The following is a 25,337-nucleotide window of genomic DNA, read 5'->3' as shown; positions in this document are numbered from 1 at the left end:
TTACTAAGCATGATGTTCTTCATGACACAGAATATCGCAGGTACAACCTTTTAGAACAAATGAAAATTGTCTTCCTTCTGTTGTTGACCTTTTTGCTGTGACAGTTTATTGTTAAAGTGTCAGAGCACGATGCGGGTGTGTGTAAGAAATGCAGATTTGGTCAGACGGTGTTGCTTCTGCCCGAAGAAGAGCTGAGGGGAAAACCATCTGCTGTGCTCTCCACAACTCCAATGCTTTTCCCTCCATAAACACACGCAATGCATGGTGTCATAATATACAGGAGCATCTGAAGTCTACTTCCTAACAGTTACGTAACCCGATTCAGTATGTGGAATCCTAGTACCTCTGTCCCAAGACAAGGTGACAGATCTGCAAATGGACATGTGACTTTGGCCAGACCAGGCAGAGACCTACCATGAACTTTTCCAGGCTGGGGATGGAGGGGATGGGAGTGCTCTCTTAGGGACGGAGCTAGGAGGTGTGGTGGTGGAAACTGCTGGCAGCCAGCCTCTCTGTGTGAGGGAGAAGAGGTTTGATTTTTCAGTCCTCTGCAATTCCGTATCTTCAATCCTGGTATCTTTACAATTAATACCCCTTTTGCTTAAAACAAACAAAAGTCCACAGGCCACTATCTGCAGGGGAGGGAAGAACAATGATTGAACCTCCGGATACATGGCCATCTCCCACTTACAATCTTCAACAATCCCCAGGGAGCAGCGATAATGAAGTAACTGGGGAAAAAACAAAAAAACAAAAAGAAACCTTTACTGCTTCAAAGCCCTCTCCCAACCCCCTTCTCAGCTAGCTGAGGCTGCTGCCTTATCCTAGAGCCAGGATTCATCTTAAGGAGGGTAGAAAGGGACATAAGGAAAGCAAGTTTTGTAAAATCGTAACACATTTACTTTGGTGAAAGCTAATCCAGGCTACAAGTGTACATTCTATCAATACAGAGAACAATGTCTAGCACATAATCAAAACTTGCTATATTTAATATGCTTATATTTCCTCTGGATCCGTTGTGTCCAGCAGTGTGCTTGACACCTAGTAGATGCCCAGTAAATACACCTATTGAATGAATCCTACCTTTTTCTCAGTTAGTTCTCAGTAAATATTTATATAGGAAGAAGACTACCTTTTCTGAAACGTTAGAAAATTACTACATTTGCCAATGTAAGTTCAGACAGAAACACAACAGTCTAATTTTCCTCTTCATAATAGGGACCTTAGATACAGTTTCTATTACCTGGGGATGAATCCTTCATTTTACTGTAGAATTGAAGATATTAGAGGATATGGGGTAATTTCTATGAAACCAAATACAGTATAGAGCTGCTACGCAAAAGCTAAACACTAGACACACAAGGAAATTTGGCACTTACAAGTGGCTAGTCTGACTTGAGATGTGCTGTGGGCGTAAACTACACACCCAACTTCAAAGACTTAGTATGTGGACAAAAAAGAATGAAAAGATTTTGCTAATATTATTTTATATTGGTTTCATGTTGGAATAATAAAACTTGGGGTTAAATAAAACATTATGAAGTTAATTCCATCTATTCCTTTTTAAGTTTTTAATGTGACTACCAAAAATTTTTTAATTTTATATGTGGCTTGTGCTACATTTTTATCAGCACTGGTGTTCAAATGTTATACAAATATACAACAGTATTATTACTCTATTCTAGATATTAAAATTATACAGAGAGAAATCAGGAGGGTTTTTTTTTTTGATTTTTTTTTAATCAGTCATCAATTTTATACACATCAGTGTATACATGTCAATCCCAATCGCCCAATTCAGCACACCACCATCCCCACCCCACCGCGGTTTTCCTCCCTTGGTGTCCATACATCCATTCTCCACATCTGTGTCTCAACTTCTGCCCTGCAAACCGGTTCATCTGTACCATTTTTCTAGGTTCCACATACATGTGTTTTATATTTGTCCTTGGAAATAAAAATTTCACCTGATCTAGAGCAAAAACAATTTGAGGGCAAAAAAGTGATCCCTTTATTTTAATCCTTACATGAAAACAGTCTTTGGAATTTTACAGGAAATAGATAATCATCAGGTACAATTTTTGTTTCAAAAGATCAGTGAGACTGTTGAGGAAATTCACGATGACAAGTGCTCTAGAGAGACTGCATTTGGGCAATCCTTGGGAGTCTCTACTATATTATTTCCTCGGACATGACAGCCTCCTTCCCTAGCTGCAAGACTTGGGAACCAAGTAAACATCAGCTGAGGGCACCAAACTGATGTCCATCCAAGCCAGAGGGGCAGGAGAGGGCAGATGGATGGCAGGACAGACGTGCATGCATATGCTCCCATCTCCCACATCAGTGGCTGTAACTGCCAACAGAGAGGTAAGAAAGAGCATACCTCTGAAATGATCAACTGCACTCAAGCCATTTCTTTTTCCTCTAACATATATGCCCCTGCATATGGCTGGGAACAAGTGGTACTGGATTGTTACTTAATCAGCCCGAGAAGAAATAAAATAATACCTCCTGATGAACAAAGGGACAGAAACACATCTCTCCATCCTCACCTTGCAGGTATAACTTATCTGCCAGTGAGTTCTAGTTTTGCTGCAATGGGCCTCAACTGGGGCCACTTCAACCTACTCAACAAAAGTCAGTCATGGGATTTATCTTTCCAATAAGTTTTATCAGTGTACAAATAATGTTCAAGGGCCTTCAGTGAGGCAATCCCTCGTTTTCTGGTCCAGTGGTCAGGAGATCGGGGTGGGCAGGGGTGCTGGCAGAGATGTAAGGAGTACAGGAGAGAGTGTGGTTGATACTCATGTAATTGATTTGGGGCTTAAGAATCTCCCCAAATCTCTCTCATTACCTTTAAATTCATTACACCTCTTTACAGGATAATATTAGAAAATAACTGACATTCCCAAACATGGAAAGGGACGATAAATATTGAGTCCTACATCATTTAAAATCTCTCACACTTTTCTAAATAAAACTATGTAATACACAGTCTCTGTGAATATTTTCAAATCCAACAAACATGTGATTTGAGGCTAGAACTTAGGATTCTCCAACAAAGGCACATTCATGGAATTTTTCTCTGTGTACTCCTAAAATTCAAGACGTTGAATCAGCTCAGAAGTTTCTACAGAATTAAAAGGTATTATAAGTTTTTTTCACGAAATTAAGATGAGTGAAAAATGCACATAAATTTAGTATTTCCTTTCCTTGGTATTCATTTGATGAGAACATTTTCTTCAAGCTTCACAAAAGGCACAAGCCAGCCTTTTGGTGCACAGCTATCTTTATTTTCTTTAGTATTTTTCTTGAATTCAATTACTGTCTGTTACTTTAAGTATGATTTCCTCATTCAAGCAATGACAACACAATTACATAAATCTAAAATTTTCAACAGGGATATTACAGCATAGAAGTAAACTAATAAAAAATTCTAATCATATACCCATTCATTACAAGGACCCATAATTCTTCAGAAACCAAGTCCAGTACTCTTAAAACCTGGCTACACTGTAAGATTTTAATAACTTTAAAATACAGAGTCGACTTTGCAGGCAAAGTTGCCTACATTAGCTGCCAACATCTCCGTGTTCATAGCAGGATCACTACGGAACCAAATTGGATAAACAACTAAGTTGCAAAAACATTTCTGACAAGGAAAAAACCACAACTAAGTTTCAAGTACCCTAACATAACTATTCAAGCCACCCACATGCCTAAGTGAATTTAATAGAGCCAAAAACTGCAGATTAACTGCTTCAAGGGCAACTTACTATCTATGCAATTTCAAACACAACAGCAGTTAAGGAAAAGTAAACTACTTCATTCAATGCAGCAAACAAATTTATGTGACGTAAACCTTTGTGTCCATTTGGTTATTTCTTCCTACAGCTAGACTGTTCGGGCCGTGGAGACAATAAAAACCTTGACCCCGATCACATTACGCCATCATGTTTCTACTCCTTTACCTGGTGTGATACCGTAACCACCACACTGACAGTATTTGCAGCTATTATCTGTCTAGCATTTGCTCAACATAGAAACTGAGGTCACCCAAAGAGTCCAATGCCACCGAGCTGGTGACAGAACTGGAATTTAAACTTAAACCCAAAGCTGGTATTCCTTCTCCTAAACCACCCCTGTCTCACCACCTTGGCTCTATAAACCACGGCCTCACTGTTTCATTTCTTTCTTCTTAAGAAAGCATTGCATCCTGTTACCCATACCGGAAATCACTCTTGCACCTCTACAGCCTCATGAATAAGTTAAACAAAGTTGGCAATCACACCTCGCAGAGGGCAAATAGGGCGAACGTTCCAGACATTCCCTTCTTTTTTTTTTTTTAAATTAATTAATTAATTTATTTATTTTTGGCTGTGTTGGGTCTTCGTTTCTGTGCGCGGGCTTTCTCCAGTTGCAGCAAGTGGGGGCCACTCTTCATCGCGGTGCGCGGGCCTCTCACTATCGCGGCCTCTCTTGTTGCGGAGCACAGGCTCCAGACGCGCAGGCTCAGTAGTTGTGGCTCACGGGCCTAGTTGCTCCGTGGCATGTGGGATCTTCCCAGACCAGGGCTCGAACCCGTGTCCCCTGCATTGGCAGGCAGATTCTCAATCACTGCGCCACCAGGGAAGCCCCCAGACCTTCTCTTCTTGTTCATCTTGATCCACTTCCTTTCTTTCTTTTTCCCTGAAAGCACTTTTCCCAGCTGGTTTCAGAGGACCAGCTCAAATGTCCAAGTCAACTCTCTCTGCATCTGGGGGAAGGTGGTTCAATTTGTATCTTATCATCTTTTTATTTCAGCAAATCGCTTCCATGGAGGATAAAGACTTGGTGCTCCTGCTTCAACAACAGCAAAGGGCTTTGGGGATGCACACTGTCCATTTTTCCACCAGTCGCCTTTTCTCACCAGTTGGTTTTCTTGTTTATCTACCCGGTTGGTAAATGAGAGAACATTTACTTACGTTACAGATATGAGTCATGCAAGACTGAATGTCCATGCCTGGCCTGTAACTGTGGCAAAGAGTTGGTGTTTCTGTGGTGGAGAAACGGTTTCAGGCAGGTCTGGTGGATGTGGGATTTGGGGAAAGGAAACGTGGCAGTGACACTTCAAACATCAGGAACAGCAAGGTGAGCTGGTCATTCAGGAGGCTGGATTTTATTTTGCCCTAGGGCTCCAAAATTTTAATCTACTTGTTGAATGAATCAAACCACAGACCTCTGAACTCTGTGGGCCATTCACTGCAGGGGCTTTAGAGAGGGCGATACCCTTCACTCCTTCACTGATTTCTTTTGCACACACATTCATAGGACGGGCATGGTGCATGGTGTTGGAGATATGTAAGGAACAGGGCATGTTTTGTGTCTGTCAGAGGCTCATAGCTGTGTGTCAGGGAAGGTATAATAGGTTTCACATTAGAGTCATGAGACCTTCAAGTAGAAGGGCCCTTCATCAAACTTGCCCTTATTGGAGGCCAATGGGCATCGTGTTTGTCCTGGTAATGAGAAGATGGCCAGCAAGTCACCCGTGACCTGCAGAGCACGGGTTGACCCTCAGTTAAAGCTGCCCTCCAGGGATCCATAGATCCCTAAATCCATAGATCCCATAGTTTTGCCTTTTAGAGTAACCCAGAAAATAAAAAGATCAAATCATATCACTTCTTCTAACAGTTCTTCTATTTAACAGTTCCTCAAATATGAATTAAAGACATACTTTAGGTCTTCAGCTATACCATTGCCTTTCTTTAAACTTTCATCACCCACATGGCTCACAGGTCCTTCATCGACCACTTTCAGGGTGTCATAGCCACTCCTTCCTGACTCCTCGGCCTAGCCCCACTCCCTCCTACGTGCAGTGAGGGTCTCCACTGTGCCCAGCACAGCACCCAGATGTGACAGCCACCTAGTCAATATTTGCACAAGGTTTGGGCAGCGAGCACATTTCTATCCATGTATCTTAAGAAGATGCTAGGAGGAAATACAGCTCAGAGAGGTTATGTAAATCACCAAAATCACACAGCTGACAAATTCAGGGCACAAACCTCATTAAGGCAACAGAGATACTCAACTTGGAGTCTACAGACAGACATGAGGGCTTCTGCAAGCCTCAGGTAAGCAAGAGATTATGGGACTTTTTCTGGTGAGCAGATCTATGGCTTTCATCAGACCCTCAAAGGGGATCTGTAATCCAAGGGCTGTGATCAACGCACTGTTGGTTCAGTTCAAGCTTGTGAACTGATAAAATTTTCAGATGTTTCAACATCAGAACTCTGGCTGTGCCGAGTCCCCGGTGTGTCCAGGTGCTTTGCTGGGAATCCTCTTTCTTTGACTTTCATCTCCCCACACCTGTTGTATAACTACTACCTTCAAAGCTATTCAAGTGTAAGGTGAGATTGAAAATTACCTACTGCCTACTTTCAAAGCAAGCAGAATTTATTAATTGTTGCTTACTTTTAAAAATTGGGGAGGAAAACATTTGTTATATCCTCATTTTTCCCCTAGTTTCAAAAGCAACTCATTAAATACTAATTAAAAATGAAAAGTTGCCATGAAAAACCTAATGCCTCCAGGGACGGTGCAATAAAAAGAAGAAACAACTCTGTCTCTCACAGGACATGAAGACAAAGAATTGCAGTAAACCCCCTGCTGCCCTAAGTACATACCTTTTCTCAACTGATCTGTAGACAAGGATTTTTTAATGCATCTATAATACTAAATTCTTTTATTTCCTTTGCAGTTTCTAGCCAATACCAGTTTTTGTGTTAATTTTTATTATATATATATTTTTTACCATGTCTCACCCGGAATTGCTTGATTTGGAGCAAAAAATAAGGATTTGTGTCCTGAATCTGCAACTTGTTGGCTGTGTGATTTCGGTAATTTACTTAACCTCTCTGAGCCTTATTTCCCCCTGTGTAAAAACCTACTGCTGAATTAGGTATCTGGTTTGTAAGCTGTACTCCAGGTTGCTCCGGACCTCTGATGACATGTCCCAGGGTCACTAGGGCAGTGCTTTCACCTCTTTTACATGTTGGATTTGCCTTATTTTCTTTGGGGAATAGGTTGCTGTTATTAAAACAAAAGTCCAAAAATCACTGGGCAAGATGGTCTATAAAATGCCTTAAAAGTCAAAATTCTATGATTTCACAGAACAACCCCTCTTGGAATGGACACACAAGCCCTCACCAAATGCTGAAAATCAGAAGACCCATTCAAATATCATTGTTATGCCAACAAAGTAAGTACTCATTCAACAGCACACTGAAATCTCAGTGCTAAGAACAGTATTCTGTGCTTAACAAGTGTTTTCCTCACAGCAAGGGTGTGATGGGCATTATCTCCAGATGCGGAATCAGACCAGATTTGCCCAAGGTCCCTCAGCTAGGAGGGGGAAGAGCTGGGATCAGAAGTCAGAGATTTCCATGCCAAGGCACACGTGTTCTCCCAACTCCTGGAAAAGAGGGTTGTTGGCAAGGTCACGGTGAAATGGCCACTCCCCATCCCCCCATCCCGTCCTTGTAACGAGCAGGTAAAATTAACGAAATGCATTAAGGGAGCTTTGAGGCATTAAGGCTTTATGATTTTTGATGGCACAACAGTTTTCACCTGCTGAAGTTCTCTCACTGGTTAATCTCCTTTTCTGACTGTGCACCACAGGACTTGGTACTGGAGGAATGGAGGGTTTATTTTGCTTTTCAAAATCAGAGCCAGAAATTCTAATTGTCCTGAGTCCTAAAAATGTCTCAGTCTACTTTAAGAAATATGATATCTACCTATCTATCTATACACATACACACACACGTGTGTGTGTGTGTGTGTGTGTGTGTGTGTGTGTGTGTGTGTATGTACCATAAGGCCTTAAAACACCTTGTTGCTTCTAAGTGAACTTGAATTTTATTGGGACATCACACAACCCTTTAGCTCTCTGAAAACCAGAATCTTGCAGCGCCCTTTCCAGTCTATCAAGACACGCCTAGATGACATGACCCCCCCCCCACCGCACCAAACAAGTATAATTTTATGTCCAAGTCACCCTTCCAGTTTCATATATTCCCCCCAAATCCTGTTTTTAAGCAGGGTTCTATTGTGTTAAGTTCAGGTTTCTTCCCTTTCTTCCAGAACCTGACTAACCCTTCGCTGCTCCCCGTCCCTTCCAGACCACTGTGGCTTTGAAACCACCTCACGTAAGCGTGTCCTGTCTCCCCACACCACCTCCATGCCCCACAGAACATTCCACCTCCCCAGGCAGACTGCTCAGCCGACTCTCAGGCTCTGATGGCACAGCCAAGAATCGCTCTGCTCTCCTGACCTCCAGCGGTTGCATCCAGGTGCCCTTTCCTCCTACTCTGCCTCTCCTCCGACTGTAGAGGCTATCATACTAAGTGAAGTCAGAAACAGAAAGACAAATACCCTATGATATCACTTATACGTGGAATCACAAATATGATGCAAATGAACTTATCTAAGAAGCAGGATCACAGACATAGAGAACAGACTTGTGGCTGCCAAGAGGGAGGGGGGTGGGAGAGGGACGGAGTGGGATATTGGGGTTATCAGATGTAAGCTATTATATATAGAACGGATAAACAACAAGGTCCTACTGTATAGCACAGGGAACTATATTCAGTATCCTATGATAAACCACAAAGGAAAAGAATATTAAAAAAGAATGTGTACATATGTATAAATGAATCACTTTGCCGTACAGCAGAAATTAACACAACATTGTAAATCAACTACACTTCCATTTAAGAAAATAAAAAAATAAAAATCTTCCTCTGATCCAATAGTTGTCTAATAAGTGGATGGGGTATTAGGCAGCTGTTAAAATTTAAAAAGATGTTTACTTGCCTCTCCCATCCAGGGATCCAATTTAAGAGACACAGTGTCATAATTTTAGAATTCCCTGCATGAACACTGTCACAACCTCAAATACTCTAACAAGAAAAATACAAATCTCCTCTTCAAAATAGAGAAGTAAAATTCTTTCATTAACTTTAACACATACATCACCACCATTCAAGGACATCTCTGTTGTATATTTCTTAGAGGAAAAAAAAAATGGGGATACACTTCAGATTCTTCGGGTTGATGACCATCTTGCACTGGGTAAACTTACTTGAAGGGTGGACTCTATCCTTCCAAGGACATGGATGCCCATTATCTTCAAGAGGAATCACATGAGCGTGTCAGAAGACAGACTTTGACCTCTGAAAATGTTTTGAAAGAGTTCCCCCGCCCCAGACCATGCTGGTGCCTTTGGGTCCCTCATCTCCACCTCCACATGGGCGCACACACACATTTTTGAAAAGCCTGTGTTCCAAATTAACGACTTAACAGCTTGAGAAGATGCGGAGCGTCTCGTGCAGTTTCCGAGGGGGAAAGCAGTTTTTCCTGAGATCTAGCAGGAGAAGATAAATCTCTCTAAAAGTTGATCAGACACTAGTAAGGGAATAATATATACACTGTCATAGAAAATTCTATTATCAAGACTTTATTCTATCACTGATGTGTTTTGTAAAGTTGCTGGTGGAGGGCTGCATTCCAGATTCTAGCCACCACTGCTAAAAACAGACAGGCACCACTACAGATGTGGGCCAATGGCACTGACTCAATGTCTGTGCTTATGGCCATTTTTCCCAAGAAGCGATTGCCGCAAATTTCAATTCTATTACCATAAAATCCTCCTGGAATTGGAAGCTGAACACAGCAACAGTATCTGCTATCTGGTCCTTGCCTGATGATGCAGGACCTACTCCAATATAAATGCAGAATTCACAGCACTGATAAGATGTACACAACCCATCAGTGGTCTAAGGGGTGCCAAGTCGGTCCTCACCGTGACCTGTCCTTAATTTTCCATGAATGATTGTGACTAAACACCACATTGTTTCTTGCATCAACTCTGCCATAACTTTGTGCCAGAAATTTCAACCACTAATAATTCAATTCAGTTTCACCACCAACAGCTATTGTTAAATTTTTTTTAATTTTTATTTTATTTGGAGTGTAGTTGATTAACGATGTTGTGTTAGTTTCGGGTGCATAGCAAAGTGATTCAGTTATACATATACATGTATCTATTCTTTTTCAAATTCTTTTCCCATTTAGGTTATTACAGAATAATGAGCTGTGTTCCCTGTGCTATATAGTAGGTTTCTGTTGGTTATCTATTTCAAATATACACACTGCTATTGTTAAAATTACCAACTTCATATGTTTTTCGGTGATTGCATTTGTCTCAGTCATTTAGCGAGGCCAGGTGGAATACAGCACAGGTGCAGGTTTGATAAAAAGAGTTGACTATATTGGTAGTCTATAGGTACCAGAGGCGATTAAAGGCCTATCGGGGGCATGACAGTAAAGAGTTCTGAAAAGTAAATGGCAGATGGGGGAGGAGGACAGAGAAGAAACTTCGTGGACTTAATCACTTTCCCTGGGCTATTTTTAAAAATCTTTTCCACCCCCTCACCCCCTCCTCTCTTCATTTATTTCCCCACTTTGAGAAACACAGGGTACCAGGTCAGGAAGGACCTGGGAATGTCAGTCTCATGAAGAATTACAATAAACGGGAGTTAGGCTGAAATTCCACCCAGTCCTATGGTTATCTCCTCCCATGCTTTTAAGGCCACAAGGTTTCCAAACCCAAATTTGAAATAAAAACATTTTAGTACATTCCGGGTTTCCAAACAATGTCTGAAACAAGAATATACACCTTCCACTTGTCTGATATTTTTAAAGCAAGGACTTCAAACCACCCTTGATCTTCAAAAGCTTCTAGAGATTTGCTTCTTCCCCCAATTATATTCTTGTCCTCAATTTTCAGGACTTGATTGTCAGACTCATTCTGTCTTCTCTTTCTCAATGAGAGAGGGTGAAAGATGTCTACTGCCAAACCAAAACCGAATCAGTTAGGGCCGAACACAGGCATGGCTCATTTGCCTAAAAGATAATGAAGCCACAATTCCCAACGAGCCGGAAACGTGGTGACTGTTCTTTCCTGTAAGAGGTTAGCGTCTTGGCATTTTTCACAGGCATGCTGGAGCTGAAGCTGTTTTGCTGAAGGTCAATGGAAAGCATTCTCCGACCCTCTAAGTCCCCCAGGTTTTCTCTCTGGAGCACTGGAAGGCCCTGGCGAAGCTTTCCGTGGCAACTCCAGGACGGAAGATGAAGGGCAGGACCAAGTTCAGTGGAATGTCAGTACAACACAATGAAATGCGCTCCATGCACAGAGGAAGCATTTTTTCAGAAAGAAAAGTCAGCTGCTTTCCATTTGTTTTGAATATGAGCTGTGGATACAGCCCGTCTGGGGTCGCTGGGGCTTTTGTTTAGTCCCTTAAGTGACCAGAACACTCCTAGAGCTCATCCATGAATCTGGTAAGGTTGCAGGCTACAAAATTAACGCACAGAGATCTGTTGCATTTCTGTATGCTGACAATGAAAGATCAGAAAAAGAAATTAAGGGAACGCTCCCATTTACCATCACATCAAAGAGAATAAAATACCTTAGTAATAAACCTACCTAGGAAGGCAAAAGACCTGTACCCCAAAAACTATAAGACGCTGTTGAAAGAAATCGAAGATGACACAAACAGATGGAGAGATGTACTACGTTCTCGGATTGGAAGAATCAATATTGTTAAGATAACTATACAACCCATGGCAATCTACAGATTCAGTGCAATCCCTATCAAATTACCAATGGCATTTTTCACAGAACTAGAACAAAAAAACCTTATATTTATATGCAAACACAAGAGATCCCGAATAGCGAAAGCAATCTTGAGAAAGAAAAATGGAGCTGGTGGAATCAGGCTCCCTGACTTCAGACTACACTACAAACCTACAGTAATCCAAACAGTATGGTACTGGCACGAAAACAGAAATATAGATCAATGGAACAGGATAGAAAGCCCAGAAATAAACCTACGCACCTGTGGTCGATTAATCTACGACAAAGGAGGCCAGATTATACATTGGAGAAAAGACAGTCTCTTCAATAAGTGGTGCTGGAAAAACTGGACAGCTACATGTAAAAGAATGAAATTAGAACATTCTCTACCACCATTTACAAAAATAAACTCAAAGTGGATTAAAGACCTAAATGTAAGACCAGATACTATAAAACTCCTAGAGAGAAACATAGGCAAGAACACTCTTCGACATAAATTGCAGCAATATCTTTTCTGAGCTCCTTTTAATATAGCATGTGACTTGCATCCTAGAATACTGGGAACTACCTGTAGACACCAGAGCACACAGATTATGGCTTCAGGCTAGTGTCTGCCTCATTGCTACATTCTTCTCTCTGGTGATGAGACTAAACATCCCTCCTCTGAGAAAAGCACCACACCAGCCCACCTTTCCTCTCCTCAGAAACGTCACACTGCTTTCGCCCTGGTCCCTCAGCTCCAGGAGCCACCCTGGCAAACCCAGGCACTAAGCTTTTGTTCTGAACCTGCTCTTGCTAGGATACCCAGGGCTTCTGAGTTCTCCCCCCAAATCCTTCACACATCAACCCATTTTGCAGCCAAAGTGCTTCTCTCTTTCTCCCTGCTCTGGAAGTTCACAAGTCCTAGAGGTATTTTGAGACAATCTTAAGAACCTGGCATCCCTATTCTTTGCCCAGTTCCTTCAAGTTCCCTTTTTTTTTTTTTTAAATTTTATTTATTTATTTTTTATTATGATTATTTTTTGGCTGTGTTTGGGTCTTCATTTCTGTGCGAGGGCTTTCTCTAGTTGCGGTGAGCGGGGGCCACTCCTCATCGCGGTGCACGGGCCTCTCACTGCCGCGGCCTCTCTTGTTGTGGAGCACAGGCTCCAGATGCGCAGGCTCAGTAGTTGTGGCTCACGGGCCCAGTTGCTCCGCGGCATGTGGGATCTTCCCAGACCAGGGCTCGAACCCGTGTCCCCTGAATTGGCAGGCAGACTCTCAACCACTGCACCACCAGGGAAGCCCCTCAATTTCCCTTTTCATCCAGAGAGTCTTAGATAAGTCAGTTCATGGGCAGAACAGAATTTGATTTACACTAGTACAATGACTGCAGCCACTGCCACTTTTTGAGTCATAAAAGGACCACCTCTCCTACTGAGAAACTAATTTATAAGTCATGTTTGCACTTCCTAATACTGAATCTTGTTTCTCTGGTTCTTCTTCTTCTCCTTCCTCTTCCTCACCCTCCCCTTCCCCCTTTCCTCCTCCCCTTCCCCCTTTCCTCCTCCTCTTCCCCTTCCCCTTTTCCTTCTTTTGGTAAGATTCCCTTACCATAGTTACATAAAAAATTTAACTCTCATGACTGTCAAAGCCAGATCCTCTGTTTCCGTATCTAATTTTACTACTGAAAGAAGCAACAGGATCTCATGCAAAGAGCACTGGATAGGGAATGTCAGAAGTCATCACCTATGTACCCTTGGGAAGGCCTACCCTCCTTCAGAAGTCTCGGCTCCATGCATTTTAATGTTCACTTTAGAGCTGTTTGTAAAATTCTCTTCACGTCAGAAAACTCTTCTGTAATGGCATTATCATTATGAAGTTAATTATCAGATTAATCACTATCAGATAAATAATTTAACATATCAATCAACATTAGGTCCTGAGGCCCATCATTTAATAGGAGAAGAGACACATTGGGGCTATATATTAGGACTCGTGCAGATCAGAGAAAACTGAGAAGCAACAAAAAATAATCATTACATCTAGTAGGACTATCAGACCCACTGGTTTTCAGATTGAGGGAAGTTACAGAGGTGACTGAACTTAACATACAGCAAAGGATACAAGTTAGCCCACAGAACACAGAATATTTCTATATGAAGAGAGACTTTCTTCAAGACCTTTAAAGAAAAGGCATATTTCTCATTTATTTGTGAGACTCCTGAGCAAAAGAGGGTGGAACAGATCATGGGATGCACTTTTCCAACTCTGTGATTTTGTGATGCATGAGGCCTGCCTCTGTGTGTGTGTGTGTGTGTGTGTGTGTGTGTGTGTGTGTGTGTGTATACACATATCCACATACATACAGATACAGAATCTGCCACTCATCCCTGCTCAATATTTGAGAAGCAATGTGTCACGGCTGACTGGAAACATGGAGAATGAAGCCTTCTTTCTCCTCTGCCTCTTAACAGCATCACTGATGACCACTTTTCAATTTTAAGTCATTTGAAATGAGGACAGTATAGTTGAAAATACATTTGTGCTTTTACTTATTTTGAAGGGGAAAAAAATCCCTTAATTTGGTTCTCTAAGGAAGGATCTAGTTTGTTTGCAAGAATACACTAAATTTAAACCGAATTAGCCTCAGCTTTTTCTACTTCACCTCCGAGGCTGACCTCTGGGCACATGGTGCAGCGGGGTACCGGCCAGGGCGGATTCTGTTTTCACCGACAAGCCTCTGTAACATCTGATTGGCTTCAGAGCCAAAGGACGGATTTAATTCCTTCAGCTTAAAAATTATATTGTTTCCAAACATCTCTGGGTTTTCATACTTCATTTAAAAATAATTTTTAGCATCTCCAAAGAGAAGGAAGAAGAGTCTTCTATTAGTCTATTCTCCACTTTATTCCAACATGTTCATTCAATACCCTTAAAAAAAAAACTCTTTCCACATATTCATCTATTCTTAGTACATTTTTAGAAAACAAGTTGGAAAAACTCAGCAATCTCTAATTAATAGGAAAAATCAATTGGTTTTATGTCATTTCCTAGATTTTTTTCATTAATCTGCAGTAATCCTTCGCATACAAAAGTTATTTCCAGCTGCCACCCACGTGCCTTGGCTCCCAACTACCAAGGCAGATAAGAAACTGTATTGTGCCTCTGTTAGCCTGCTAAGAACTAAGTGGTCGTCTACTGCAACACCCAAAAAAATTTTTAAGACTGTTGGAAATACGTATCATGCTACATTAAATCCAAGTCCTCGGTAATGCTAAGGGTTTCAACCAAGAAATGAGGCTTGGTGATTTGAAGGCAGCCACAAAGTTTGTCAGTACAACCGAATGATCCCCAACCTAACAACCAAACCAAACCACAAACCAGCATCTATCTCTTTCTCCTACAAAAAATTGCAGCATATTCCTCCCAGCCTGGGTAAGGGGCCATCCCCTTCATTAATAACAAGGAAAAAACTGATATGAAGAATTAAAAGACTCATTAAGAGCTTTTCAGTCTAAGCACATAAATAGTTTAAATATCTTTTGAAAACTGACAATGGAAGAAGAAAGTCTTCATGAACTAAATATTTCATTTCCCTCTTTGTGTTTAGAGCAGTTAAAATTTTAGCCAATGTCCCCTAAAGGTATATTTATGTTCGATGTGAGATCTCCGCCCTCCATCCCATTTTCCTTCTCCTCCTCTAGCCCTGCTGTTGACCTTCTCGTTATTGGACTGTGGGCTGTTCTGTGCATTCCTCAGGGTCAAGGTGATGTCACTCTGAGAAGTGCCTGGGATGGGACTACCTCTTCTGGACGTCCTACCTGCTCCCCGAATCCACAGCCACCTGTGGTTTTCAGGTTATGCCAGCTGAAGTCTTCCATGATTCCAGCACGTTCAAGTATAAGGGATTTCCCATGATCAAAAAGTATAAAATCAAAGCAGAGCTTATACACCTCCTCCAAAACCCACACCCTAATTAACTAGTTCCAGTATTCTGGCATGTGAGGGTCTCAGGCAACATGAGAGCAAAACTGAACAGAAGCCACGGACCTTCTTTTACATAACACAGCCTGGGCTTCTGAGTGCCCGCCCTTGGGTTTAGACCTATGACAGCAAAGTCTTCTCTCCATCATTATTGTCCCATGGTCCGAGATGCTACCTAAGTCCTTGCTGGAGCCTGTAAGCCCAGGGCATGTTTATTTTATAGCTAGTGAGGAGGAGATCTGTGACAAAAGGAAGCCCAGTCAGTCATAGGATGTTAATTCAGGGTGGACCTATTTCTTTATTGAACAAATATCCTGGAAGAGGAGGGCCTGGCTTGCCTCTTGTGAACCTCTGTGTTCATTCATGCTACACTGAGCATTAACCCTCACACAAGCTCGCCCACTGCATACAAGAATTCCTAGATTGCCATATTTACAAAATCTCCTTCCCGGAAGAAATCAAACTGTACTTAAGTTCTTTAGATGATGAGGATGATGATGATGATGATACAACTAATAAGATGGTCTCATTTTTAATGGAAAAATGGGATTTGAGGAAATGACCACAAGTATGCAGCTTGCACTAAATACAGATCCAAAGTGGTCTTCATAAGGTCTCTGAATAGTTGATGACGGGCTGGTCACAGTGTCCCCAAAGAGGCCCTTTGCCTTCCTGAACTTTACAGGGATCCCCTTTCTTTGCCCCAATCCTAGCAAGTGAAAGCTAACAACACCCCTAAAATAAACAGGGAAAATCAGCTCATGCTGTTGATTTACCAAGCCTGAGCGAGTTGCTTTGATAATCTACTGGTGTCTCCCAGGATCTATTTTAATGATCTGCCAGAGGAGAACTAAGCAGTGATTAAAAGATAAGAACCCTCAAGATCTTTTGAGAAGGGAATTACAGTATAACAGCTTGCTGGTTCCCCTTTACTTCCTGAGCCTCTGCAGATGCTGGGCCTCTTCAGGGCAGGGTGAGCCGTGGTGGTCCGCTGCTATATGGGGACACCAATGCAGTCCTGAACACCTTCGTCAGCCCTTTAAGACCTGCTACTTCTCAGCTGGGGCCCCTCTTGATCCTAACCGTGCATCCTCTGGCTTTTCTAGCTGGGAGAGTCTGCACTCTCTAAATGCCAGGATGAACAGCAGAGATTTGTTAGTACCTTCAGAGATACAGGGAAAAAGGCAGGAAAAAGAGACACAGGTATCCAGAAAAAGTCCTTTAAACAGAGCTCATATGTCTTCTTTTGACTTGTGTTAGAACCAAAGCAAAGTCCTGTTGGAGAGTCAGAATAAGCTGAATTATCTGGGGGGGGGGGTGGGTTGGCACCAGCTACTTCCTCCATCACCCCCTCCCCACCCCCACATTACAAAGTATTATAGTTGGAAACCTTCACAACTGACATGCTAAATTTGGCAGCTCTGAGAGTGGCCTTTGTCCTCAGGTCCCTACACATCAAGTTTACCTCTCCAGATGTTCCCCGCGCACATGCATTATTGATGGACCAGGGATCGCTCCAAAATAGAAGTGGGGGAGAGGACAAAGGCAGACCCCAGCACACACGCTCGGCACTTTATCTCAGGGGCCAGCTCCGTGGTTCAGGTGGCTACAGTGGTGCAAATACAAAATCATTCAAGAGACACAGTCCCCCCCGACTCCCTCACACGCACACGCACACCGAGACGCGGGCACACTCCGGAAAGCAGCATTACCTGCTCCTGCTGTTGCATGGATTTCCCTGAAGCATTTGGCTCCTTGGCTGTAGTCATGATTTCCTGTTCAGGGTGCACACCGGCACGGGGGCAGGTGCGATCTGCCCGGGAGTTTGGGGCCACCGGAGTCCACTGGGCGGGAGGACTGGGATTCAGTCCATGCTTCCCAAATCGCACGGCTACTGGGGCAGGGTGGGGGAGGACCCGTGGGCAGAGCAGCCTAGTTTTCTTTTTAAATGCAAAGAGCAGAGAGCGGCTCCGAAGGGGGGAGATGCTGCGGCTTAGCGGGGCTTCTCCAGTTACCAAGAGCCTCTGCAATCGCCACAGAAACAACGACAACTGCTTAGCAACCGGCAAGTGGCGGCGCGGTGCAGGAAGGGGACCCGAGTGATGCGCGCCGCTCCCACCCGCCTCCCGTGGCGCACGGCGCATGCTCGGGCCGTGGCCGCGGGGAGGGGAGGGGGCTGGGCAGGGGGCGCCGGCGGGGGGAGGGGACCCCGGCGCGGCGCGGCCGCAGGCCCGGGAGCTTGTCGCCAACCTGCCCAGGTGGCCGGACCTGCGTCCCCGCGGCCGCGCTGCCGGCAGGTCCCACCGGGGCGGGGCCACGAAGGGGCCACACGCGAGGTGCCTTGTTTTTCCCTCTGCCAAGCGCAGGGCCTTTGGGGAGGAAGGTGGCCGGTGGGCACCAGAGAATGGCCTCTTTTCTGTTTGCCCGGTGGGTTTTTTTTTTTTTTTTCCTTCCTGGATCGCTAGCTATGGAAATCTTGGCCTTTATTTTCCTTAAAATTCAGAAAACTTATCATGTTCCATCTTTTAACTCAAAGAATCCTCTGTTTCTCTGTGAAAATCAACCAGGACCTCAAGGGTGTCTGTTGCTTAAAAGAAGCAAAGAAAGAAAGAAGCCCGTGGGGTGACCTTCCAGGAAGGCAAGGGCTCCCTGCCGAGTCCTGAGCTCAAGGAGAAAGCAGGGGCAGAGACGGCCGTCCTGCTCTCCCGGCCTGATGTCCTTGAGCTTGGTACTGACCCTGGGCGGATGGAGCCGCTGGTGGAGGAGAAACGCGCCGTGGGACTCCCAGCTTGAAGAGCTAATAGCTTGCAGGTGGGGATACCTGGGCCTTCCAGAAACTCCAGCCAGCTCCATGCCCAGGGGTTTGCTGCTGCCCCTGTGTGTGCGGTGTCCCCTGTTAGTACATGTCTGTCTCCCCCCTGCCTCGAGCCTCTGCCTCCACCAAAGGGCTTCTGGCCACAAACACTCACCGGCCTGGGGGAGCGTAGCCCTCACCCCACCCGGCCCTGACCAGCGCTCTCAGTAAGGAAGTCCCTCCTGAGCCGCTGGTCTGTCTTGCCTTTGCCCCTGCGAAGCCTGTGCAGTTCCCTGTAGAGAGAAGGCGAGGTAGGTCTGTATCCAGTTGAAAGGTGTGTCACAGAAGACTTCCCTTTGTCCTGCTCCTTCCCTGACCCCCTGACCCCAGTCATTTGACAAGAACAGACACACACCGGCAAGATCCAAGGCACTGTGTCCTTCCCTAGAGTTGACAGTTGAGTCCAGATAGCACAGAGTTGCCTACCCCTTCCACGACGGCCTGGGCACAGATACCAAAAGGTCAGGATGGGCAGCTGGAGCTTGCCTGGTTTGGCCGAGCGTACGAAAAGGAAAACCCCGTGTAAGAGCCTTGCCCCACAACCAGGCTTTGCTTTGTGTTGTGTTTGCCTTCGCTTTAGACGTCCCTGAAGGACAGGGAGTTTCCGGGATGGGAACAGCAGTGGCGTGGACCCCTGTGTTTGTGGCCTGCTCCCAGGGTGTCTGGGACATAGGTTATCACCAGTGTGGGCTGGAGGGAGTGTGCCAGGCCACACAAACCCTCAGGGGAGTCATTGCCCAATTATGGGTTTCTAAGGAGGGAAAGCTAGGGTCACTGCGGTGTGAGGTCCCCAAGCAAACCTGACATCGAGGCCCCAGCAGCAAAGACTCAGAAAGGAGACCTGGGCAGTGAGGTGAGAAGCCGCCCTCCCCTCGCACACCTGGACCACAGCAGCCCCGGGGGGGGACCTCGGTGATGGGTGAGACCAGCAGCCCTTGCGGCAAAATGGTTCATTGCTGAGCATCTCAGAACTGGTCTGTCCTCCAGAGTTTCCTCTTAAATCAAAACCCCTGGGGTGGGTCAAATCTTAAACCACCATCTGTTAACATCTCCAAAAGCATCCATGGCTAACTCTTGGGGGCCATGAACGCCACCCAGGACTGATATCCAAGGACAGGGACACCAACGGGGGGCAGGGAGAAGCAAAAGGAGCCAGGACCTGCCTCCTCTTCACGGTTTCCAGAACCCTGGGTCTAACCCACTCGGTGGTACCCCAGGGTGCTCAGCTGTGTCTGGTGGGGACTGACATGAAACCCTTCGGGCACTTCTATTTTACTTCTCAATAACGACGCTAAATGTTATTTTACATCTAAAAAGAATATGGATGTAATGCAAAGTTCACGCACATTTGTAAGATTATACCTGATACCTCAACGAAGTCTCCTGCTGGCATCAGATCATCGGATCACTTGGGCACTTGCCCTACCAGCCCCTCCCACGCCCCCCCCCCTCCTTCAGCTACGGTCTCTTCTAGAGCCACTGGGTGGTAAAGCTCGCGAATGGCTGGTGGATGGACAGGCCAGGTGGTGCCACTAGGAACCTTTCCATGGGCTTTTCTGGCACCAGGTGTCCAGCGGCCAACTTTTCTGCCTACTTGACTTTGACTGCTTTTGAAAGAGAAAGGGCAGGACTTCCTAATAAGCCAGACAACACAGATGAACTTGAAGGACCTTCTGCTGAGTGACGTGTGCCAGTAACAGAAGGACAAATACTGCATGATTCCATTTATGCAGAGGAATCTAAAATCGTCAGACTCATAGAAGCAGAGAGTAGAATGGTTCTGCCAGGGGCTGGGGGGTGAGGGAAGCGGGGAGTGGCTTATTCAACATGGATAAACTTTCCATTCTGCCAGATGACAAAGTTCTAGAGCTGCTGTAAACATCACAACTCTAGTGAACAATGCTGCATTGTACACTTAAAAATCTGTTACCTGAAATAAGTCACAGAAAAACAAATACCGTATCATTTCAGTCAAGTGTGGAGGATAGCAAACAATCAAAAATAAATCAACAAACCAAACAAAAACAAAGACATAGATGCCAAGAACAGAGTAGTGGTTACCCAGGTGGAAGGGGGAGGGGCAAAATGGATGGAAGCTAAATTTCTGGTGGAGAGCACTGCAGGGGACACAGAAGTCGAAATACGTTGTACACGTGAAACATATCGTGTTATAAACCCATGTTACCTCAATAAAAAATAGATCTATTGGGATTAACAGATACACACTACTATATATAAAATAGATAACCGACAAGGACCTACTGTATAACACAGGGATCTATACTCAATCTTTCGTAATAACCTATAAGGGAAAAGAATCTGAAAAAAATATATATATATGTATGTATAATTGAATCACTGCTGTACACTTGAAACTAACACATTGTAAATCAACTATACTCCCCCTAAAACAACAACAACAACAAAAATAAATCTAAAAAACAATCTGTTAAGAGGGTAGATCCTTAAGAGAGAGAGAAAGGGCCGCCTTTTTTCCATGTTTTAAAATGAATCAGTATCCCTCTAGAAGGAAAACACCCTGCCCAAGTTTATCCTTTAAGCTGAAGTGTGTCCTGCGCCCTCCTCTCCGAGCCTCAGTGAACATTCAGTTGATAGCATTCATCCTTAGCAAAGGCAGAAAGTCAACGCTTAGCTACTTCATAATAATGACGGGAAGAGCGGCTGCCTGGTCCTGCCCTGTGCTATGCGCCCAAGCCCAGCATCTCTGTGAGGCAGGCCCTGCGATTCCCCCTTTTTACAAAAGAAATTGACATTTAGAGAATTTATGAAACCCATGGTTACCCAACAAGTAAGTGCCCAACCTAAACCTGGGCGTGCAGGCCAGGGGCCGCCATACCACACTGCCTTGAAATGCCTGCAGAGTAGAGTATTGAAAATACTGAGCTAGTCTGTGCCAGGAAGGACACTGAGCATTTGATACCTATTATCTTAATTGATCCTTAAAAATCTCTTAGATACCCATGGCATTAGGTCGCTAGGGCCGCCACGACAAAGTACCACTAGAAGTCCAAGGTCAAAGTGTTGGCCTCTCTCTTTGGTCTGGAGATGGTGGTCCCTCTGTGTGTGTGTGTCTGTCCTGATCTTCTCTTCTCTTCACAAGGACACCAGTCCTATGGGATTAGGGGCCACCCAGTGGTCTCATTTTACCTTAATCACATTTTAAAAGATCCTGTCTCCAAATACAGTCATGTTCTGAGGTCCTGGGGGTTAGGACTTCAAGTTATAAAGGTGGGGGGGGACACAATTCATCCCCTAACACCTATTGTTACCCCATTTCACTGATGAGGAAACTGAGGCTTGAAACAATTAAGCAGCTCTTCCAAAGTCACACAGTCAGTAGTAAATGGCAGTTACTCAAAACAAGAGTCAGGCTCTCAAACATCCCAGCATCTTCAGAGCGGCAGGCAGCTAAAGTGGTCTCACTAAGGCCTCACTCTGGGCGAGTCCCTCGTGTGGCTCTAGGGAGGACCTGGAGAGCGGTACGGACCTAGCCCTTCCCAGGTGAGTGCTCCCTGGACCAAGGGGGCAGAGAGAAGCCAGCGCAAGCGGGGCATCTTCATTCTGCAGCTGAGCACCTCCCTGGAGCACCGAGCAGGGGCTACCCTGACGCCTGCTTCTCAGCCCCGCCAGCTCTCCACTGCACTTGCTGGACACAGGCAGCTGAGCCTGGCAGAGCGTGGCACCCTGTCTGCCAAGGAGGCTGCCACCAGATGCTCACCCTGCCGTGTACCCACCTCCCATTCCCACTGGCCCCACCGCCCGGTGCTACTAGAACCTCTCAGAGCCTGCAGTCAGCCTCCCCGCATGGACCCAAAGCACAGCAGCCCTGAGCAGGTGCACCTGGATGGAGGCTTGTTCACGTGGGCGCGATTCCGCCTTCAGCCTTCTCTCCCATCCAGGTGTGTCCAAGATGGGCGGCTGGCACAGGCTCGGCTAGTTAGGTTTGTCTGTGGATGTGCAAGCCTGGGTCCTGCTGCAACTCCAAGCCATTTCTCACTCCTCTGATCTCCGCTCACCTTGCCCAGAGTAGCCAATCCGCTAAAACAGCTTTGCTTCACAACTCACTCCATCAGCAGGTCTTTATCAAGCACCTACTATGTGCAGACAGCAGAACTGCCAAGAGACAGGCACGCTGGCTGCCTCGTTGCTGTAAGGTAGGGAGGAAAATGTCCTTAGAGTAGGATCCCTGAAGATTTTGAATTTTTTTTAGCATTAACCATCTGCAAGAGAAGCCACTTCTAACTTACAGCTCCCTGAAAATAAAAGTGAATATGGACAGAAAGGTAAGATTCCCTGGAGAGTTCAGCCAGGATCTGAAGAAGCAAGTTTAGAAAAAGAGCTTATATAGACACATACTGAAAATTACCAAGGGGGAGGAAAAGTGGGAAAGTTTCCTGAAGACTGGGTTTCTCTAGAGAAACAGAACCAATAGGATGTGTGTGTGCATGTGTGTGCGTGTGTGCGTGTGTGTGTGTGTGTGTGTGTGTGTGTGTGTGTGTGTAGCGAGAGAGAGACTGAGTATTTTAAGGAATTTAAGGAATTAGCTCATTTGATTGCAGGGGCTTGCAAATATGAAAGCTGCAGGGTAGGGCCATGTAGGCCAGAAGGCAGGAAACCCAGGGAAAAGGCCATCTGGAGGCAGAATTCCCTCTTCCTCCAAGGAGGTTGGTCTTTTTTCTCTTAAAGCCTTCATCTGATTGGACAAAGCCCACCCATATTGTGGAGGGTAATCTGTTTTACTCAGGAGTCTACTGATTTAAATGTTAATCACATTAAAAGACCCCAATCCTCCTCAGCAACATCTAGTTTGACCAAAAGCTGGGTACCATGGTCTAGCCACACTGACACACACACATAAACTCAACTCTGACAGGCTATGAGTAGAAGTGACTGGTAGAGCATCTGTCAGGGTGAATATTCTTAATTTACTATTCTTCTCCTCCCCCCTTTTCCCATCTCTCTACCTGGGATGCTTGCTGCAATCTTGAATCATGAAACCAAGACCATTCACAGGAGAAAATAGAATAGCGATCAGATTCTTGGGCTGTTTACCTCCAAATTGTATATACAGGAGAGAGAAAGAAACTTCTCTCTTACATAAACCACCGTTACTTAGGTTTTCTGTCACACACAACCAAGCTGAGCTCAAATGAATACAGTACAAATTCCTCTTCTGTCTTCCCTTTGCATTACTCCTAACAGTTTTGCTAAGAGTATCCCCCTAAAATTATAGCCAATTAAATTACGAAGAAACAGGAGCTGATCTGTCTTAATAGACCTGCTAAATTTATGTTGTTTTCTAGATGTAGCAAATGAGTGAGTTTCCAAATCAGTATCCAACTATGGCCGCTGGGCCAAATCCGATCCACTTCTTGTTTTTTAAAATAAAGTTTTATTGGAACACAGCTGAGCCCATTCACTTACACATTATCTAATGAGAGCTTTTGTACTACAGTGGCAGAGTTGAACTTGTGACCAAGGCCAGGTGGCCTGTTAAGTATAACATATTTACTATCTGGTCCTTTGCAGAAAAAGTTTGCAGACCTCAGGTCTGGAGTGACTCTGTTACATGTCAATTACAGTTATGTTGGCTCACTCAGAATCACAAAATCGATAGAAAAAAGAATCTTGTATCAAGGTAGACCATTCCTCCCACCCCCGAAAGGAAAGGCCATAGGAAAAAAGTCCTAACGCTTTTTACCATCAGCCTAGAAGACATACCTCGCAGGAAGACAAGTGTTTCCACTAATTATGAAACAGTTCACCTCCCACTGTTGTCAGGGTGTCTCCTTTTCTGAAGGGAGACTGGGGCTTGACCCAGGAGCCTCCACACACCCTCCCCTGTGTGTATCCTCACAGCGTCCTCTCCAAATGCCACCCCAGTTCCATCGAATGGGGGGTCAGTGTCCTGGAAGCGGGAATCACCCGTGGATTTGGGAGTCCTGAAAGCATTCAAATGGTTTGCATAATTCATACCTCCATTAGAGTAAGTGCTCAAAATTATTTGTTTGGATAAATGCATAATATCGTGTATTCAAAGGAATTCAATGACAAGCCCCATTTGAATGATTTTCATCTTTTCCTAAAAGATGCTTCCCTGGTTGATCATGAACCTTTATCAGGTAAAGTAGTACTAATCACTCTTCCTGGAGATGAGGCCACGGGAGGTTTGGCCTGAGCCCATGTGTCCAGCTGCCCGAGAAGCCAACGGCCCCATGTTTACTGAGATACTACTATGTGCTAGGTGCTTTGTATGAAAGTCAGGAAATCTGCTCTCGTGGACTCTCAGCCTAATAGGAGAGGGAAACTTGGAACAAAGAAATGCCTCTTGGTCCTGCCTTAGGAAGTACAAGGAGAAAGATGTGATGGTGGTGGTGGGGGGGGGGTTTGGAGGCAATCCTGGGCGCCCACCCTCGTGGAGGGCTACGTAGAATGCTCTTGAGACACACTGTGCAGTGCACACTGTGCAAAGCTAAGCAGTGATGAGCAGCAAGGTACTGTGTACACAGAGCAGCACGGATGGGTTATAAACACAGAGCTTAGGCAAAAAATAAGCAACACAAATACATATCTACACACGTGTACATATACATATATATGTAAATATATATTTACATAAATATGTGTACACAAAACGCAGAAGCATATACACATAAACTCAAACCTTTTAACAAATAAAAATACATTCGTACAAAATACGTGTTTTGCAAAAATACATACAAACTAAAAGCTACCCACCAGACGTGGTATAATGTTTGCTGATGGTGGGAGGGAAAGGGGAATAAATTACAAGCTGAATAAGGAAAAAAGAGGGTAGGAGGGAGG

At 44.6% G+C, this 25,337-nt stretch overlaps 1 protein-coding gene across 6 annotated transcripts in view; it reads right to left on the bottom strand.

The window, feature by feature from the left end:
* Window positions 1–25,337, bottom strand: part of DPP6 (dipeptidyl peptidase like 6) — a 1,033,290-nt gene that overhangs the window by 535,070 nt on the left and 472,883 nt on the right. The window contains exon 1 of one of the 6 annotated variants that reach the window (XM_082398941.1): window positions 17,350–17,799. The exons of 4 other annotated variants lie outside the window; for them this stretch is intronic. In XM_082398941.1, the coding sequence (XP_082255067.1) occupies window positions 17,350–17,781 (432 nt within the window). In that variant the 5' untranslated portion in view covers window positions 17,782–17,799. Of the gene's footprint in view, window positions 1–414; window positions 433–17,349; window positions 17,800–25,337 lie in introns of those variants that run through there. One more of the 6 variants, XM_082398946.1, reaches the window with a different exon arrangement.

The sequence above is a fragment of the Balaenoptera borealis genome (genome assembly GCF_965194805.1).
Source record: "Balaenoptera borealis genome assembly, chromosome: 7".
Classification (NCBI taxonomy): Eukaryota; Metazoa; Chordata; class Mammalia; order Artiodactyla; family Balaenopteridae; genus Balaenoptera; species Balaenoptera borealis.
Note: the sequence above shows the minus strand (reverse complement) of the source record. Positions and strands in the feature narration are given on the sequence as shown.